At 49.5% G+C, this 19,629-nt stretch overlaps 1 protein-coding gene across 1 annotated transcript in view; it reads left to right on the forward strand.

The window, feature by feature from the left end:
- The first annotated feature begins 499 nt into the window (after window positions 1-499).
- The window catches only part of PHGDH (phosphoglycerate dehydrogenase), a 31,094-nt gene continuing 11,964 nt past the window's right edge, over window positions 500-19,629 (forward strand). Inside the window, exons 1-5 of the mRNA XM_027973691.2 lie at window positions 500-728; window positions 6,287-6,438; window positions 9,403-9,468; window positions 12,619-12,673; window positions 12,762-12,860. Of these exons, the coding sequence (XP_027829492.2) occupies window positions 591-728; window positions 6,287-6,438; window positions 9,403-9,468; window positions 12,619-12,673; window positions 12,762-12,860 (510 nt within the window). The 5' untranslated portion in view covers window positions 500-590. The remainder of the gene's footprint in view (window positions 729-6,286; window positions 6,439-9,402; window positions 9,469-12,618; window positions 12,674-12,761; window positions 12,861-19,629) is intronic.

The raw sequence follows: 19,629 nt of genomic DNA on the forward strand, positions 1-19,629 counted from the left end.
TTATAATTTTCATTGTATCATTCATTTGGAATTAATCACGGTTTTGTGAGGTTTCAGAAACAGTTCCCTATTGCTTTTTATTATTTAACTTTCCACACCTGTGTCTTTGGTGTTCTGGGATGTTAGCCAACCAGAGGAAAGAGGCTATGTCTTTTTGAAATTCGAGCCCCTTCAGCATCCAGCCTCTTGCCTTGCACATAGTAGGTGCGTTAATAAATGATTGATTGTTTAAGAGTTAGGTCCTTAAGAGGAAAGTGAAGAGGAAATATTTCTCTCATGATGAGAGCGAATATTTTTCAACTTATTTCAGATATGAATCAGCTACTCAGCAAAAAATGCTTCTGTCTGCTCACCAGGTATAGAGAAATGCTTTGGCTGAGATTGAGAGACTGTCTCCAGAGGATAATAAAGTGGGAGGAGATCTGAAGACCCAGAACCACCACGAGGGGGCGGAGTCACAGAGAATTGGAGAGTTTCTGTCCAATCGCGAATCCTGCCCAGTTACTGAAGCCCGCCAGCCGAAGCAGCCGCGTTTCTCTTTAGGTATTTCTGCCCAGGAAAAGCTGCAGATTCCAAGGCCGACTCCAGCAATGGCCTTTGCAGATCTACGGAAAGTGCTTATCAGTGATAGCCTGGACCCTTGCTGCCGGAAGATCCTGCAAGATGGAGGGCTGCAGGTGGTGGAGAAGCAGAACCTGAGCAAAGAGGAGCTGATAGCCGAGCTGCAGGTTAGGCGAGCGTGAGAGGGCTGTGTGGCATCCTCCGTGGACAGTGGTTGACACACTCGGCCTAGCGCGCCCCACCCTCACCTCCTACCTGGTGTCAGTCTTGGGGGTCTCCCGAGTTTGGGAGCTGGGGAAGGTGGAGGGAGAAGGAGGGAGGAACCAACTTTTGCAAGCTGCAGGACGCAAACTTTCCGTTCAGTTTGCAACGGCGTGTTCCACGTTGGAACGTTTCCCGCCAACACTGCAAAGTGCCGGCTGCCCGCGGGATGCCAGCGCGGCTCCCCAGGGCCATCTCTCCCGCCTCGCGCGGGGGTGCCGGGGGGAGGGGCGCCAAAGTAGCTTCCCTTCTTGGAACTCAGGGAGCGGCGAGCCTTCCCTGGCCGGCCCAGCCCAGCCAAGTCCTGCCTTCCCTGGGAGACGCTGGCGGAGTCCAGCCTGTCGCGTGGTTGCTCCAGCAAGCTCCCCCAGAAGCCGCAGGGAAAGCGGCGCGACTAGGGCAGCAAACGCCATACCCGCCTTTAGTCTGATGCAAGACTACGGAGAGTTTTCACCGCCCCTCGGCCGCCTGGGAGCGCTCGGAGGCAGGAGGGGCGGGTGATGGGGGACGCCAGAGATCCCCGCGCCGGCCGCGCGGCCGTGACCGCGGCTCGGGCGATCCAGGCTTAGTGTCCGCCAGCGGTTTCGGCGGATGACCTCACCTTTGGGCCTCGGCGCGGCAAGGTATGGCCAGAACCATGGAGAATCCGATCCCAAATGTTCCCAGGAAACGTGTATTTCTTAGCAAATCTTTCTCAGGAGCGTATCACCGCTTGTCGTGTTATATAATTAGTGCCGTCTACTTCGGATTTTTCTTTACCTGGTTTGTAAAATCCCTGCGAGATTTGGTAGCCTCGTCTAGGCTTATAACATTTATTTTGGGAACTCTTCACTGCCGTTACCGCACTTCTTACTTCTCGACGGCACCAAGCGCCCAGGTGTCTCCACCCCACCCGTCCGGAAGTATTCTCCCTTGCCCCCCAACTCCCACACCTGGCATTGTAGCCTCCTACCAACTTCAGCCAGACTCAGCCCAGATCCACCCCTCCATCCTTCACTCCTCCGAGAGTCCCTTAAATCAAACCACAGAGGTGGCAGCTGTTGCTCTAGCGGTGAGGCAATCACACGGTCTTCCTAACTGCCTTTGTGTCTCCTCCTGGGTTTCTCCTTGGAACCCTTGTTGGCTCTGGCCCCATGGTACTGTATCCAGCGCCTGTCCTGTACTCAGAGAAGTTTGACTGGTTCCTATCTTCCAGAAGCTTGTCAGCTGGTTAGGGAGCCTGGTTAATAGACTGTGAAGCTAATGACCAGATAACACAGTACTTGAGTGCTAAATGAGACCATCAGAAGCTTAAACCTCTGCCTGCCCCACTGCTGCTCAAGTGGGGAGGAGAGGGTGATCAGCCTCGACTTGGTGGGGGCCAAGGACTCAGGAGCTGGTCCTTGGAGCACCCTCGGAGTGAATAGGAGACAGGCACTTCACTTGTCACCTCCTCCTATGTGCAGATGGCAGCAGTGGCTTTGGCTCTGGGCAGTGGCCAGAAGGCAGGGTAGTGGTCTCTAGATCGTCACCTCCACCAGACCACCTGGCTGGGAAGTGTGCATGGGACTTCTTGTGGAAATGAAAATCCTGTACCTCTGGGGTAGGGTGGGATGAGGAAGTGTTGAGTGAGTGGAACTGACAAGAATGGGAGCCCTTGGTCACTAGCTGCAGGGTTCCAGGATGTTGGGAGGTTGGCTGGGAATTGGGGGCTGGGACACAAAGGATGTTTTAAAGGCACTGCAAACTCCTGGCAGGAAGAGAGGTGTTTGTTGGCTACATTGTTGAGGGATTTGGGCATGCCCAGTTTTCATATCTGTCTTTGTAGAAAAACACTAAGTTTGGAATCCCTCTCCTTGGGCCAATGAAAGGACTCCTATCCAAGCTGCTGCTGCTGCTGCTAAGTCGCCTCAGTCGTGTCCGACTCTGTGCGACCCCATAGACAGCAGCCCACCAGCCTCCCTCGTCCCTGGGGTTCTCCAGGCAAGAACACTGGAGTGGGTCCTATCCAAGCTACCTCTTGTTATTCTGAGTGGAGAGGTATCTGGGTTAGCGGCCCCTGGCCTCCCCTGTTTAAACCTTTTGTATACGGAAAGAAACTGGAGCAGGTTGACAGAACCATGCCTGGCCTCCCTTCACACTCCTTGGTATTCTGGGCAGGCACGGTTTGTTCTCTCTCACTCCGTGGTCAGGAAGTACAATCATTCCCCAGAACCATGCTTTTCAGACTTGAAGCAAGTCACAGCTCATTAGTGGGCATTGAAGTCTGTTTAATGGGTCGTGATTAGCATTAAAAAGAAAAAAAAAAGTAAATATCAGACAGCAATTCAGATAGTAAGGCTAAATGTATTTGTTACTGTGGGTCTTAGTCAAAAGTTTGGAAAACACTGGCTTGAAATAATAAAACTTCTTGTTGGAACTCAACAAAACTCTTATTTAGACTGTGTACCCCTCTTCTATCATCTTATACAAGTCTAGTAATACACATTAAGTCTTACCACCTATCAGTGGTTTTAGACTTTGACCATGACCCACAATAGGAAATTCACTTTACACCGTAACTCAGTATACGCACACATATGTGTACACGCATACACTCAAGTTTCATGAAAGAACACCCATACTGTATATGCTGTGTTTTGATATTTTCTTCTGTTTCATTAAATAACAATGCTGGTCAGAATCCACTAAATGCAGGCTGGTAATGCATTTAGCTTTCTGAGACACCTTAGTATCTTTATCTCCGAGTTTTAAGAAAGCAAAAGAAGGGAATAAATTTCCAGGCAAGAGTCCATGTTTTGAAAGTCTCTTTTAAAATAGCACGTTTCCAGCCTTTACACTAGGATTTGGTTTGCAAAGGTTACATAGCCATCTACTTAATGAGGATCACATATATTGTGCCAAACAGTACCTACCTGCATTCTCTGTAGCCAGGGGAACATAACCTGGAGACTTTCTTTGGCGTCCCCTGTTACATAAGTCAGCGCATGCTTGTGTGTTGGGTCATTCAGTTGTGAGGCAGGAGCAATGCTGAAATCACCTCCAAGGCGAAGCCTGCCCTCCTTGGGAACGGAAGCATGTGTGAACTTGAGGAGCATGAATGTGTTTCCACTGCTGAGTTGGCATAGTTTGTCTAAAACAGCCATAAATCCACCAGAACAGGGTCCTGCTGTTTTCCAGCTCTGAGGCCACTGAGGGGCTGGGAGTAGGAAGGCAAACCGAGTGCAGCAAATGCCTATTCCAGCCAGCTGTCATACGCGGATACAGCACACACAGCGGAGAACAGCAGGCGGCAGAGTAGGTGTGGTATTGAGATTCCCGTCGCAGGAGTGCCAGAGAGGACCTTGGGATGCTGCAGAAGAAAATTATAACCACAGCAAACTTCTGAGAGGATGTGGGCTGCCGTTTTCAGAAGTAGAGGAGAGGTGGGGAGAGCAGGGAGCCACATGTCAGAGGGATGGCAGGGTCCTGAGAGGGGGACGGTGCCTGGGAGTGCAGACTCTCAGTAAATGTATGCAGATTGACTGAATCCTAACTTTTTTTTGGGGGGGGGCGGCGCTCACCACGTGTGGCTTGTGGGATCTTAGTTCCTTGACCAGGTATTGAACCTGGGCTCTTGGCAGTGGAAGTGCAGAGTCCTAACCGCTGGACCCCCAGGGAATTCCCTTGAATGAATTAACTGATGCTGTTTGAATGAACAGGAACAGAGGTAGCTGAGGGTATAAGAGGACTTGCAAGTTTGTGAACTCTGGCCACAGGGATGTCCAGATCATGTGGGACCAGTGTCTGCTGAGTGGAAGTCTGCAAAGGCAGATTCTCACTTGGGATGGGCAAGCTCTGCCTGTACATCTCAGCTGGTCTGACTGGAGGCTCTTTAGACTTCGTGGCTTCAGAGAAAGCTGGGACGCACCCTTGAGGGAAACTCCATAAGGGAGATCCTTCCACAGAGAGAGGCTCTGCTTGTTAAAAACTGGCGTTTCCGTGTTTGTCCTTGGAGTCTGCAGCGATGGGGTGCACTCCTGGGGAGTCTATATGCCCTTCTGCAGCTAGACTGCCCTGTGAGAAGATTCCCAGGATTTGGGGAAGGGCTGGCAGCTTTGGAGAGAGTATTCAAGGAGCATTCTATTTCAGAACCACAGACATGAAAGGGTGTGAAGTGCTGGTGAAGGGTCCTCGATGCAGTTCTCTCTGGTCTGGCAGAGCTCCAGCCAGTGAGCATGCATGAAACATTCACACCTCCAGAGAAGTAGTTTTTCAGTTTTTCTAAAGAATCATCCCAGTGTTGAGAAGCCCTCCAGATCTAAGTAGGCTGCAGAGTAAGCTTCTTTTCTCCTCTCCCCTCTGTGGAGGGAAAAGAACCCTCTGTTCTCCCTGCATTTAACTTGTCCAAACTTGTTCCTAGGCTCTGGACTTGTGCACAGTAAACACAGAGTGGGCCCTAACCCTGGAAGCCAGATGCCAATAGCCCCTCTTTGTCTTTGGAATCCATGTGGTGGGAAGGGAAGAGAGAAGGTTCTCATGGGATCCAGCTGGGTGCCCCACTGGGGAAATGCAGGGCGAGTTACAGGCTTCAGATCAGCTGTCTATTCCAATGCTCTTGTGTTACTGGAGGAGACCAGGGGTGATGGTGACATAACTTGGCACAGTGATCCAGTGTGTCATTGGCAGCACAGGGCCTAGAGCCCCAGGCTCCTGGTTCCCAGCTTGCTGCTTATGCAGACGCCCTTGCAGCTTGCTCATCAACGAAACCTGGGACAGCCAGAGTTGGGCAGAGTGTGCATTCGCTCTCCAGCTCCATTTCCTGGGCCTTCTCGTTGAGTATTTGGCACAGCATCCTTATTCTGCAGAAGATACCGTCAGATGCTGGACAAGCCTAAGGACGATTATCCCCAGGTCTGGCTTAGCCCAGGTAAAATGGCTGTGAATCCAAAAAGTCTGATTTCTCGCATAGGCTTAGTTTTAGTCTAATAGTGCCTGGTTTTCTGAGCAACTGTGAACCGGCTTAATTGTTTTCTCCCCTTCCCTCTACTGTGGTTTCTATTTTAGGAAATGTTTTTCTTTTAATAATTTGCCTTTTATTAACTTCACTTAGTCATTCAGCTGACCAACATTTATTGAGTGCCTTCTGTGTACCAGGCATAGGGGCTCACAAAGTGGAATCTGATCCCACCTCACCCCTTTAGTAGCTCCGTGTCTGATGAAGGAAGTGATGTCCCTTGAGCAGGGCCAGATATTGTGCCAGGGGTTGTACCTGTCATTTCCTCCTCACACACCTGAGGAGGCTGAAGCTCAGAGTCTTAGCTTGTCAGGGCTGGAGCTTGGATTTGAACCCAAGCCTGACTGTTGGTGAAGGCTTTCAGAGGTGTGTGCGCATACACATACCTTTCCTGGCTATCCAGCATCAGCCTGCAGGGACACCCACCTTGGACGAGAGGCTGTACAGAGACCAACTCTGTGGATCCAGGTGTTTCTTTTTCTGCCTCAGGACTGTGAAGGCCTTATTGTCCGCTCGGCCACCAAGGTGACCTCTGACATCATCAACGCGGCAGAGAAGCTGCAGGTGGTGGGCAGGGCTGGCACGGGCGTGGACAACGTGGATCTGGGGGCCGCAACCAGAAAGGGCATCCTGGTCATGAAGTAAGTCATGGAGGTGGTGGGAGTGAGTGTGGAGACTGACTGCATGGAGGGAGGAGATGCCTGTAGTCAGAAGGGAGTCCAAGAGGCTGCCTGCTCCAGGCTGAGAACAGATGGGGTGGGGACAGGTCGGAGCTCACGGCTTAGTGGTTCCCCAGGTTTCTGACATGGAAGCTGTCTTGTTAATCTCAAAATGCTTCACAAACTCACCCCACAGATGCTTGCATGCCTGCAGCCTGGCTGAGGGATCAGAAGAGCCTTCGTGGATTTCCCTCAGTCTCTGCTGCAGCCTGCCCCTCCCCCTCTGTGGTTCCGTATGGAGCCCGGTTCTGCAGGCTCCACTGGATGGTGGTTCTTGTGCTGCAGCACAGCCTTTGCTAGTAGACAGACTTGCCCTCTCTTTCTCTTCCTCTCTTCCCTGTGCTTTTCTGGAAAGGGACCCCAGTTTCTCTTTCAGACTCCAGGGCCAAGAAAGAAGGGGTCCTCCGCAGAGCTGTTTTTGCAGAAACTCATGGCCAAGGTCATGGCAACCCTTATTTCCAGCACCACTCTGACATAAGATGGAGTGGCAAGGTTATCCCTGTCCACTTCTCCATCCTCCATTTTTTCTCTTCCCTCGGGAGCCTCATCATCGTCAAGACCTTCCCCTCCCTCCTCTCCACTTCCCTCTGTAGGGTAGAGGTTAACTGACCTGGTTATCAGCCTGAGGTCAGTATCTAACAGAAGCGATGTTAACCGGTAGCATGCTCTGTGCTTCCCAAGTGACTCACTGGCAAAGAAGCCACCTGCCAATGCAGGAGACGTGGCTTCCATCCCTGGGGTGGGAGGAAATGGCAACGCACTCCAGTATTCTTGCCTGGAAAATCCAATGGACAGAGGAACCTGGAGGGCTACAGTCTGTGGGATCACAAAGAGCTGGACATGACTGAGTGACCGAGAACACACGTGCAACCCGTCCTTCAGTCTTGCCCTGGATCCAGAAGCACCAGCCCCCTGGCCCCAGCACCTCCTCCATATCCTGTTTAGTCTGGTCATTAGCTGCGGGTGACAGGAAGCCAGGTGTTCTTAGAAAGACAGATTCTAAGAATCCTTTTATCTTGACTTTTTCATTTTTTAAAAATAGAGTCTCTTGACCTTTTTTCTTTTTATAACCTTCATTTCCAGAGAAGAAAAGACCCAGTAGAGGGCATAAAGGGTAAACGTGTGTTAATATTCTAAAAACAGTAAGGAAAATCCTTCAAGAAAAGAAAAATAGTTTCATGGATTTTATCTCTGTCTTCCTTTCTGCAAGATGGGTAGAATCAACATTGCCCTTTGATTTAGCATGTGAAGAAGCTTTCTCAGTGCAAAACTTGTGGAGAAATAGGAGAAGCCCAACAGGATGAGATAAAAATATTAGCTTTGTTCCTAATAAAAGCCAGGTTGGGCAACTTGATAAAGGTCTGTGGTCAAATAGCCACCCTCTGCCTCTGTTACAGATGTGTGATGCTAACACCACAGTGTAAATCAACTGTGCTCCAATAAAATAAAAGCTTGATGGCATGGAGCAGCAGAGATTTGTGCTTTTTGTAGGCAGGTAGATCCTGAAATAAGAGGAGTCAGATAAGGGCTGAGCCACACACGTTTCTCCCCATCTAAGGAGATGCTTCTCTGCCTCAGGAGAAGTAAGTCTGCGTAGAGAGAGGCCAGGTGTGTTTCTTGAATGGGGGTCCCTCTGCAGGAAAACATAAAGCTGGAGGGTTTTTTTTCCAACTTTGGGTTTAGGGCAGGAGTACCTCACAGAACTCCAGGCTGGTGGCATGGGGTTGGGGGTTTGCATTAAGAACAAGTACACTCAAAATGTTGGGGAGAATGGAGAAAGAAGGGAACACTTATACACTGTTGGTGGGGATGTAAACTGGTGTAGCCACAGTGGAGAACAATAAGGATCTTCCCCAAAATCTAAAAATAGACCTACCACATCACCCAGCAATCTCACTCCTAGGTATATTTGGAAAAAAAAAAAAAAAACACGCTAATTTGAAAAGACACATGTACCCCAGTGCTGATAGCAGCATTATTTCAATTGTCAAGATGCAGAAGCGACCTAAGTGTCCGTGGACAGTTGAATGGATAAAGATGTGAGATATATATGTATATATATGCCCACACACACACAAACACACACAATGTAATGCTGTTGTTTAGTCTCTTAAGTCGTTTCTGACTCTTTGTGACCCCATGGACTATATAGCCCACCAGTCTCCTGTGTCCATGGGATTCTTTAGGCAAGCATACTGGAATGGGTTGCCACTTCTTACCCCAGGGGATCTTCCCAACCCAGGGATGGAACCCATGTCTTCTGCATTGGCAGGTGGGTTCTCTACCACTGAGCCATTCTGGGAAGCCCATATAATAGAATATTAGCCATACAAAGAATGAAATTTCGCCATTTGTGGCAGCCTGGATGGTTTTGGAGGGCATTAGGAAATAAATCGGAAAGAGAAAGACAAATGCTGTGTGATGTCACATGTAAGGAATCTAAAACGGATACCAAACTAGTGAATATAACAGAAAAGACTCATTGATACAGAGAATAATCTAGTGGTTACCAGTGGGAGGGAGGGGCATCGTAGGGGTATGGGGTTAAGATGTACAAACTATTAGGTATAAAATAAGCTACAAGGATATATTGTACAACATGGAGCGTAGCGACAGTGTTTTATAATAGGTATAAATGGAGTGTAACCTTTAAAAATCGTAAATCACCATATTGTACATGTTTAACTTATATTGTGTATCAGCTATACTTCAATTTTTTTAAATGTAAAGAAATAACCCATAAAGCTAAACAAGAGCAATAAAGAGCAAGGAGAGCTCTCATGGAGCAGGAGAGCAAGCTCGGGGTGCACTGGAGGCTTTCCACAGGGACAGGTATGGGAATCCTGGTCTGGCTGACAGATGACCCCCCTCTTTTTCCATGCATAGTACCCCGAATGGGAACAGCCTCAGTGCTGCGGAGCTCACCTGTGGAATGATCATGTGTCTCGCCAGGTAAGTGAGTCCCTAACTTCTGAGGAGAGTTATTCTCTGTGGTCTGTCAGTTGTTAACTCCCTAAGCAAACTGACCCAGAGAAGCTTAGGAACACTTCAGCCTGGCGATGTGCGGGCTCTAATAACCTTCAATGCTGTTAGTCCTCAACTGCTCACTCATCATCCTGGTTCTCACGTTCATTACCTGGGAGCAGGCCCGTTGAGAAAATAAATACGTGGGTGATCTCTTTCTCCTTACTCACTTCCACTCTCCACACATATCCCCTGCGCCAGTCACAGTGGTTGGTGTCCACACACACACGAAGCCTTCTCTGATCTTGAAGCCTCACAAATGCTGTTTCTGCTGCCTGGGTATCCGTCCCTGCCATTTCTTTAACTCTTAAAACTGTTCTTCAAGGTTAAGCTTGAGTGTTAATTCATCCAAAAAGCTCTCTCTAAGATTCCCCAGCCAGGCCAATTCTCCTGGGGCTTACCTCTGTCACTGTCCTTGCAGATCTATATGAAGGGAATGAAATAGAAAGCTTCCCTGGGATCCCTGGGACCATGACCTGTGGGTTCATAACACAAGAGATCTCAAAGGGTCAAATCTCTCAAAGAGAGGGGACAGCCTAGGACCAATGAATATCACACAGTGTACATGAGTCTTACTGTGTTGGGTGGTAAAGTGACTGAGCGCCCGCTGTTGAACAGGTAGTGGGTCAGTGGGAAGGACAGGGAGCCAGTGGGTGGGCAGAAAGATGCTCTGGGTCCCTTCGCAGGTCCATGGATCCTTAAACAGGGAACCCAGGCAGCCAGGACCCCTTACTTCTCTACTCAGGGGGCCTGAAACCTTCTGGGCCTGAGAAATGATCCTTTCCCCTTCTCAAGACCTGGGAGAGGGTCTGGGGGCATTCACCTTTGCTCTAACTCTTCCCCAAGATTTGTATCTGAGATCGTAGGTCTTCACTGATACTCACCTGTCAGTGAAGATGAGAAGAGGTTGGAAAAAGGAAGGAATAGGGAGAATTGCCCAGCAGAAGGGACCCGGTCCAGAAGGGACCCTGCGCTGGCTGTTTGGATCTCCCAGAATATCTAGAGACGTATTGAGGCCTGATGCCCTGGTGTCACATGTGCTATTAAATTCAGTGGTGTGTGTTTGTGTGTGTTTTTGAGGGATGAAGGAAGGATTCCAGTGCAGCTTTCTATTTCTCTCACAATTTTTTTTGGGGAGTGATGTTCCCTTGGGAGTCAGGAATAGTTTTCCTCCTATTCCACGACCAACTTTACTTAAAGGAGTTGGCAGAGCGGTATGATTTAGGTTCAGCCACTCATCATGACCTCAGTCATCACCCGTCTCATAACTCACTGTGCACTGGTTTAATCAGTATGCTTTCCCAGCCAAGCAGCAGCAGAAGGGGTGGGGGGGTGGGTGGCGGTGGACAGTGAAGCTGAGAGCACTGGGCAGTGTGGGTGGAGAGCAGGCCGGGATGGGCCTCGCGCTGGGGGACTTTGACTAGATGCCTGGTCCTGAGGAGCTGGAGAAGAGCACGGACACGGAAAGACAGGAGGATGCGACAAAGGTAGACTTCACTGTTCGCCTGTTTTCCTTCCTAAGTCAGGTCGGCCTCCATTGAATTCTCAGGAGGTCTTCTGCCCACTTGTGGCCCTGCTCACACTGGCCTGCTGAGGACCCCACAGTGTTAAAACCTGGGAAGACACTGTGGCCAGCTGGGTGCAGCACCCAGAGGGCGGGTGTGGGCATTTCCTGCACCCGATGGTGCCGCACGCATACCTCAGATGGCACCTTGCAGCCAGGTGGGTAGAGGTCGGGAGGCAAGAGGACAGAGGAGGCCGATGGGGGCTCTGTCTCACTCGGGCAGGTTTGATCAGTCTGGCTTTGCTTCCTCGAGGCGAGTCATTGTCCTCAGTGAAGTGAGGACTTTGTCCTTCTTGCAGTGAGGCCTGATGGGCCAGAGCAGTGAGATGGGGCTGCTTCTGTGAGCTCTGTTGAGTTTGCCCATGAGTTCCTGGGGCTGTGATAGCAGGGCAGGTTCTCCGTCAGCCTCATCCTCGGATGGAAGTCTGTGCCTGGTAACGTGTAGACAGGAAAGAAAGCTTTGAATCGGAACTCAGGGAAGTGGAAATATGGGAGCGGTTATCTTGGAATCTCTGTTTTCTCTCGCGCGTATGCAGACACACACACACCGCTGAATTTTATGGCCAGCAGGAAAGCCTGCATTGAAACACTTAGGAGGCTGACTGGTGGGGATGCCTTCCTTGGCTTTGACTTCATTCTGCTACTTCTGGCTGAGTGATGCTGGGCAAGCAATCTCCCAGTGCCTGCAATCTCCCCCCAACTCTGCCCCCAACCCCCGCCATGCAGTTATTGTGAGCATCGAATGAGCTGATATTTAAACATTGCTTCTTATCTCCTCCTTTCTCGCTTCCGGAAGAGCCTGGAGGACCATGATCCACATAACATATCTTGCCTCTGATTTCTCACATCGCCCTAATTTCCTTTGTGCCCTCTGGAAAACACATGGAGAATCAGACCTCCATGTTGGCTGACAGGAGAGGATAGGCTGTGGAGTGTGTGGGGTGTGTGTGTGTGTGTGTGTGGTGTGAGACAGGAGGTCCTATGGTTGTTGGAAGTGTCCAGACTATAGCACCTGCTACCCTAGTGTAGTCTAACTCTCAAGGGAGAATAAGTATTCAGCTATCCCCTGATATAGTGGAAGATGTTGTAGGTTGTAGCTCTGAATGAAATAAGAAAATGGAAATCGTTGTGCTTCTGGAACATTTGGTGGTGTTAAAATCCCCCAGTACACCATTTCATTATCTCTACAAATGCTGGAGGATTAGCGTTTGCTTTTTACATGCCTGGAGTCACTGAGGCCAATATTCAACAACTGAGATGGATTCAGAACCTCCTCCCCGACATTTGGCTGGAGACAATCCCAGGGCTCCAAGCCAGGTCTTGTCAAGGGATCCTCCTGCTATAGCCCTTTGTCCATCCTCGGTATTTCTGAACCTGAGCCCCCAGACCTAGCTTGTACTTGTCTTCATCAGGGGATGCCCGGCAGATGTAGTGGCCGCGCAGCCTTCACACTGCGCCTCCTTCCTGGGCTAGTGGGGTCTGGGTGGGCCTGCTGAATGTGTCTGTCCTTGCAGGCAGATTCCTCAGGCAGCGGCATCTATGAAGAATGGCAAGTGGGAGCGGAAGAAGGTAAGCGTCTGGCCTTGCCTCACCCTGCCTGGCTCGGTGTCCACAGTCTACTGCAGGCGCTGACTTCGGCTTCTTTCCCTGTTTGCAGTTCATGGGAACCGAGCTGAATGGAAAGGTCCTAGGAATTCTTGGCCTGGGCAGAATTGGGAGAGAAGTGGCCACCCGGATGCAGTCCTTTGGGATGAAGGTAAGAGGTCCCCAGACCTCTTTGATGTGGGGCTTCCTGTGGCAATTTTGGAAGAGGCAGCTTTGTTTGAGAGAAGCTGAAGCTTTGTCCTAGGAAAATCTGATGCCCTCTTTTGAGCCCCTGAGTAAATGGGTGGTAAAGCCAGGGAGGGAGGGGACATGGGCCCACTGACCTAGACCCTTGAACTCAGCCTCTGGGAATACTTGGTGGAGATCCTTCAGCTCTGGGATGAGTAATTGCCCTGAGTCCCCGTGAAGCAGAGTGGAGTCTTATCCCGCCTGTCCTTTCCTCCCCTTCTGTGAGGGCCTTCTTGTTTTGCTGCTTCTGTCTCCTGTGATAAATCAGAAAACAGGAGCAAATTTGTAACCTTGCAGCAGAGCCACTGCTGTCCGTCTTCTAGCTCCCCGCCATAGTCCAGAAGAGGTTGAAAGGTGCTTGCCTATACACTGTGAGGGACTTCCCTGGTGGCTCAGACAGTAAAGAATCTGCCTGCAATGCCAGAGACCTGGGTTCAATCCCTGGGGCAGGAAAATCCCCTGGAGAAGGGAATGGCAACCCACTCCAGTATTCTTGCCTGGAAAATCCCACGGACAGAGGAGCCTGGAAGGCTACAGTCCGGGGGGGTCACAAAGAGCTGGACATGACTGAGCAACTCACACTTCTGCTTTCATACACTGTGAAAAGATCATAGAGCCCACAGTGGCTGGGAAAACCCGCACATTTCTCAGGAATCTTCCCTGACCCCACCGCCCACTAAGGCTCTGTCTTATCCTGTGCTTGCAGCTCAGTAGTTCTTCTGGTTGAGGGAGAGTTGTCATCAGAAGCAGTGCCGCTCCCCAGCCCCCACCCCGGGGACCCCAGCCCCCACCCCGGGGACCCACCCAGAAGATCGTGCCAAGGGAGAGGACACCCACCCGGTGCCCAAGTGGGCAAGAGAGGTGTGGCAGCTGGGTGGGCAGGTGGGCATCTCCATGTTTACTGTGGCTGTGGAGAGAGGGATTGTGGGTTCAAACTACAGCCAGGAAACATTAAGGAAGATGGTTTTGAAAATCAGATTATTTCAGGTCTAGAAACATTTACATAAAGCTGTATGGAATTTTCTCCTTTTTTCCCTTGCTCCTTCCTTTCTGTATGTCCTTCTCACTTTGCATTAGAAGAGACCTTATAGATTAACCCTTAATTTTATATCAACCTCTGAATTTTGTAAGTTTTTGCTAAGGGCTCATAGCAAATGGATGGTGAACAAGGACCCGTTGGGCATCCCTTTGTACCACAGTCTGCATCTTCTCTGCTTATCATATTTTCTACTTACCATATCGACTGAAGTCAGCCAGATATCTCTGCTAAGCTTTAGCACCAGGAAGGAGAGGTACCTTTTTCTGGCTCCCTATGAGAGGGGACATGGCCCAGTAGGATGCATTGATCATGGATGCAGACCAAAGCCATGTCCTTTGTGCAAGCCACAGGGAGCACTCTCTCCTTTTTGCTTGTTTGTGAGGGCTCAGGGTAAAGGTTCAGCTCCTGGAAAATTCTGATCAACTAAAAGCAGGGGTCAGGGGTTCAGTAAAACCCAGGGCACATGTAGCCAAACACGTGAGTGCTTCACTGATGATGTGGTGACTCTGGGACGGTTGCCAGACCCAGCGGTCATCCTGTCACGTGCGCTGCCCTCCCGTACGGCACTGCAGTACACTGGGCTCTTCTAGCTTGGCAACACTCATTGTCAAGGACGGGAGACGTTTGGGTGACTTAAGCCAGACCAGAAGCCCTACCCTGTTTCCTGAGTAATTGAAGTGATTGGTAAGCTTGTCCATCCTTTTGGCGTGCACACGTGCTCAGTCGCTCAGTTGCATTGGACTGTTTCTGACCCCATGGACTGTAGCTCACCAGACTCCTCTGTCCATGGGATTTCTCAGGCAAGAATACTGGAGAGGGTTGCCATTTCCTCCTCTATACGATCTTCCCTACCCAGGGATAGAACCCCACCTTGGCAGATGGATTCTTTACCACTGAACCACCTGTGAAGCCATCTTGTTTCCTGAATAATTGAAGTGATTGGTAAGCTTTGTCTGTTCCTTTGGCAGCACTCAGCTACTTAACCGCAGCCCCGGCTGCTTCCTAGAGGCACAGAGGGATACAGGACCTTGAGCATCAGCAGCAGACATGACTGACATGGCTCTGCTCAGAGATGTCTGGACCCTGCATATGAGTGCTCACCTGTGTCTCTGGGCATAGCACATACCACATGCCCACATGCTCTGTCCCCAGCATGGTTTTGAGGGTGTGGGCACCTTTTTTGTGTTGCAAAATATATCTGCTTCTCTGGGGGATTCTTCTGTCCAGATGTCTCTGGAGGGTCACTAGACTGTTTTGCTTCTGGTACATGTTCTTTGTAAACCTGAAACACACCTTGGAATGTACCCCCCACCCCGCATACACCCTAGCCCCTCAAGAGCAGCTTGGCTCTGGTTCTTTCCCACTGGCCCAAAGTGGCCTCTTTTTGTACTCAGCTGCTCACTTTGATCTAGCTCCCTAACAGGTTTCTGGGTCTGACACATTTTGAGTCATATTTCAGTGCAGAGAAATTACTGACCTGCATCTTCTGAACCTTGGTTGATGTTTGAGCAGTTGCGGAGCGCAAGATTTTCTAAAGGCCAAGGAAGGAAGATTCTTGAACAAATTGTTAAAGAGATGATTTATCAGCATCCAGGCAGATAAGTGTTTACTAAACACAAGTTGTTTCTAACTAGTCTTGGTCTCTCTTTGGAAATCAGTAGTAAACTGGTAATATCATGGGATACCCTAGATGTATATGTCTTGACTATTTAAAATTATAATCATGTAATAAGTGAATGCATTCTCACAAAAACTGAAATTTAGATAAAGGTCTCCTAGATGACCATTCCAATCCGAGTTTCCTCAGGTAGCATCAGTTTGATATATGTCATCTCAGACTTTTTCTATGTGTTTACATGGAATACAGGTTTCTGGGATATAGGTACAGTTCTGTACCTATAGAGGAGTTTTAGCCTAGAGACAGTAGACTGTTGTGCATGTTTTTAAGATAAAAATGTATATTTTGGAATAAGTAGATTTACTGTATTTTTAAACTGTTGCATGGAATTCCTTTGAAGGGATAAATTGCTTTTATTTGGCAATTACCTCAATGATGAACATTTTAGATCTTTTGTAGAATGTGGACTTTAGCAAGCGTTGGTGAGGTCTTTCATGATACCTTTGAGATTAAGATGGAGATCATGAGCTTGGTGCAGAGGTTTATTAACTGGCTGAAGGATGTATTCATCTCAGTCTGCAGGGGGATTGGTTCAGGATAGTGCAGGGCTCTGCCTTGCTCCCTGTGCCCATCCACAGCCTGGATGACGTGTCATTTGTATGGCAGGAAGCAGAGGGAAGTAATTAATACTTAAAAGTTCAGACTTAGGTCCTAAGAGGCATAGGAAGTCTAGAATAGTTGGGCATCCTAATAGGAAATTTAATTGGAATACATGCATATGAGGCCCCAGAGCAAGTAGAGTTGGGTGTAGAGGTGTTTATAAAGGCTTTTCCAGGAGAGGAGGCCTTTAGTTGACAGCAGTGCAGTGTGATTAATTGTGACATGGTTGATAGAAAAGGTTCTGTGACTCTTGGCAGCATTGAAAGAAGATGACTTTCAGAACAAGGGGGTGACTTTCTTCATGCTCCATACCGATCAACTCCTGTTGTGAGTATTTGAGCAGTCGAAGACCCCATGTTCTGCAAGACTGTGAAACTTGGGAGATAGGGTGATAGCAGGGGAGCCCACACACTTGTGCTTCCTAAGAAAGGGTAGAGGCACTGGGATCTCTGAGCTCATCAAGAGGTGGGAGTCACAGGGGAGGGCTTGAAATAGCCAAAGGGAAGTCGTATAGATGAGTCACGATTTCTGAGAAGTAGATCCTGGAAGGAGCACTAGAGTGCAGGCTGCAGAGGCGGGGTTACAGACAGAGCTGGCCTCAGTGGAATAAGTGATCTCAGGAGAAAGTGAGTCCCCATCACTGCGGATACACTTGCAAGACCAGATAACTACCTGGCCGGCAAGTGAAGAGGGGATGTAAGCACAGACACAGAGGCCCTTTGAGCCCTCACATCTCTGAGTACACATCACCCCAGTGGGCTACCAGTTTCTTTAAATTGTGAAAGGGCCCTGGCCGTGAGTTCACTGTGTGATCATAGGTCATGGTGCCAAATTTTTAAGGACTGGGTTTGTTACGGTAACTTGGGAGAACAAGCTAAAGACATAAAGATGGGACTGCCCTTGAGGTCCACTGGTTAAGATTTCACCTTCAATCCAGGGGTTGCAGGTTCCATCCCTGGTTGGGAAACTAAGATCCCACATGCCTTTTGGCCAAAGAACCAGAACTGAAAACAGAAGCAGTATTGTAATAAATTGAATAAAGGCTTTAAAAATGTTCCACATCAAAAAGGTGTTTTTTAAAAAAGGACATAGAGTGGACCAGGAGGCATGGGGGACCCTGAGTTGTTCTGGTTGGGCTAGCTCGAGCAGAACAGTAAAGCCTGTAGGTGTTATTTTTATCATCCTCTTCTCTCCCAGCACTGAGGTCTTACCCTGTTCCTGGTCTGTCACTAATCAGGCTGGTGTGTGTGTGCTCAGTCAGTCACATTCGACTCTCTGTGACCCCAAGGACCGTAGCCCACCAGGCTCCTCTATCCATGGGATTCTCCAGGCAAGAATGCTGGAGTGGGTTGCCATGCCCTCCTCAAGCTAATCTTCCCGACCCAGGGATCAAACCCAAGTCTCTATGTCTCCTGCATTGGCAGGCAGGTTCTTACCACTAGTGCCACCTGGGAAACCCAGTTAGGCTGTTAATGGGATGACTGTTATCTGACTCTCTCTAGGGTATCAGGATTTAAGACCTGACCCCATCATGCCGCAGGAGCTGTAAGGAGAGACCTTCTTGTGCTCAGATGCTGGGGGTGGGCCATCCCTTTTCCTCCTTCCCTTTGTGACTGTCGTATCACTTAGGGAAGGGGGAGCTTAGCCAGGTGGCTTCCCAAGAGCATGTGGTGTATGAGTGGGGATGGGTGAGGGAAGAGCCCATCTATGCCAGCACAGGCCTAGAAGGAGCCTTGAAGGTCCTTAGAGCAGCTGCTGACATGCTTGAGCCGTAGGTACAGGTGTGGGTTTCTGGATAAATCTGGTAGCCCGCAGCGGCTGGTGTTCTGAATCACTTGAGTCTTAACACACTAATTTTCTTGTCCTCAGTAATATTGCTGGATAACAGATTATAACTCTGGAGGCTCAACTCATTCAATCTGGCCTGTCCCCTGGGATGGCTTAATAGGCCCCAGCCAATCAGGAGCTGAGCCTTATACTTTCTTACCAGGTTTTTGGTGAGGAGCAGACTAGCATCTCTTAACAGTTTCTTTGTGGCCAGTATTGTGAAGAGTCTGACATTAGCCCAAAGGGAGGGATGTTTAACTTGAGGCTCCAGTTGTCATCAATTCCTTTGGGTCTTGCCAATATTTACTGAGTTAGTTAGACAAGGCTGTGGATTGAAGGCAGGAGAAGGGGACGACAGAGGATGAAATGGTTGGATGGTATCACTGACTCCTTGGACATGAGTTTGAGCAAGCTCTGGGAGTTGGTGATGGACAGGGAAGCCTGGCGTGCTGCAGTCCATGCGGTCACAAAGAGTTGGACACGACTGAGCGACTGAACTGAACTGAATATTTACCGATCTGCTGTGTTAGATATCATGCCTACAGTGACCCTCTGGAGTCAATATTATTATCCCAGTTTACAGATAAGTAAACTGAGGCCCAGGAAGGTTATGTGAAATGCTCAAGATAATAGGACGAGTGAGGGGTGGAGTCCAGCTCAGACTCTGGGCCTCTTGGGTCGCAGTCTGGTGCTCTTTGCCCAGCACCGCCGCCAACGCCGTCCTTCCTGCTGGTTCCTATTGGTAAATCAGTCTCTGCACCATGTTCTTGCGCTCAGTCATTCACGCAGCAGGCAGCTCCCATCTCAGTCTGGTACCTGCAATTCTTTCTGCCCCAGAGCAGTGGTTTTCAGATTCTTCGCAGAGCCTCAAGTGTAGACACATAGTAAGGATGTGGAGGAGCTCAGTGGTAAAGAATCCACCTGTAATGCAGGAGACACAGGAGACATGGGTTTGATCCCTGAGTTGGGAAGATCCCCTGGAGAAGGGCATGGCAACGCACTCCAGCATTCTTGCCTGGAGAATCCCATGGACAGAGGAGCCTGGGGGCTACAGTCCATGGGGTCACAAAGAGTCGGACACAACTGAGCGACTTAGCATGTGCACATACACTCAAGGACGTGGAGTGTGGGCCCAGGGAGAGAGCAGGTGGTGGGGCTTCTGGGCCTTCACCTCTGTGGTTTTGAATTGATCTGGTTTTATGTTATTATTATTATTGACTGTGCTGGGTTTTGTTGCTGTGCAGGGGTTTTCTCTAGTTGCCATGCACAGACTTCTCATGCTAGTGGCTTCTCATACAGAGCTCTAGGCTCTCAGCCTTCAGTAGTTGCAGCCCGTGGGCTCAGTAGTTGTAGCTCATGGGCTTAGTTGCCCCATGGCATGGGGGATCTTCCCAGACCAGGGATTGAATCTGTGTCCCCAGCATTGGCAGGCGGATTCTTAACCTCTGGACCACCAGGGAGGCCCTGATACGGTTTTATATTGAGTTTATATTTAAGATTTCATTGTGTGGTGGGGGGCAGAGTGCCAATGCTAAACTCAAAGATTGG

The sequence above is a fragment of the Ovis aries genome, chromosome 1, assembly GCF_016772045.2.
Source record: "Ovis aries strain OAR_USU_Benz2616 breed Rambouillet chromosome 1, ARS-UI_Ramb_v3.0, whole genome shotgun sequence".
NCBI classification, from domain to species: Eukaryota; Metazoa; Chordata; class Mammalia; order Artiodactyla; family Bovidae; genus Ovis; species Ovis aries.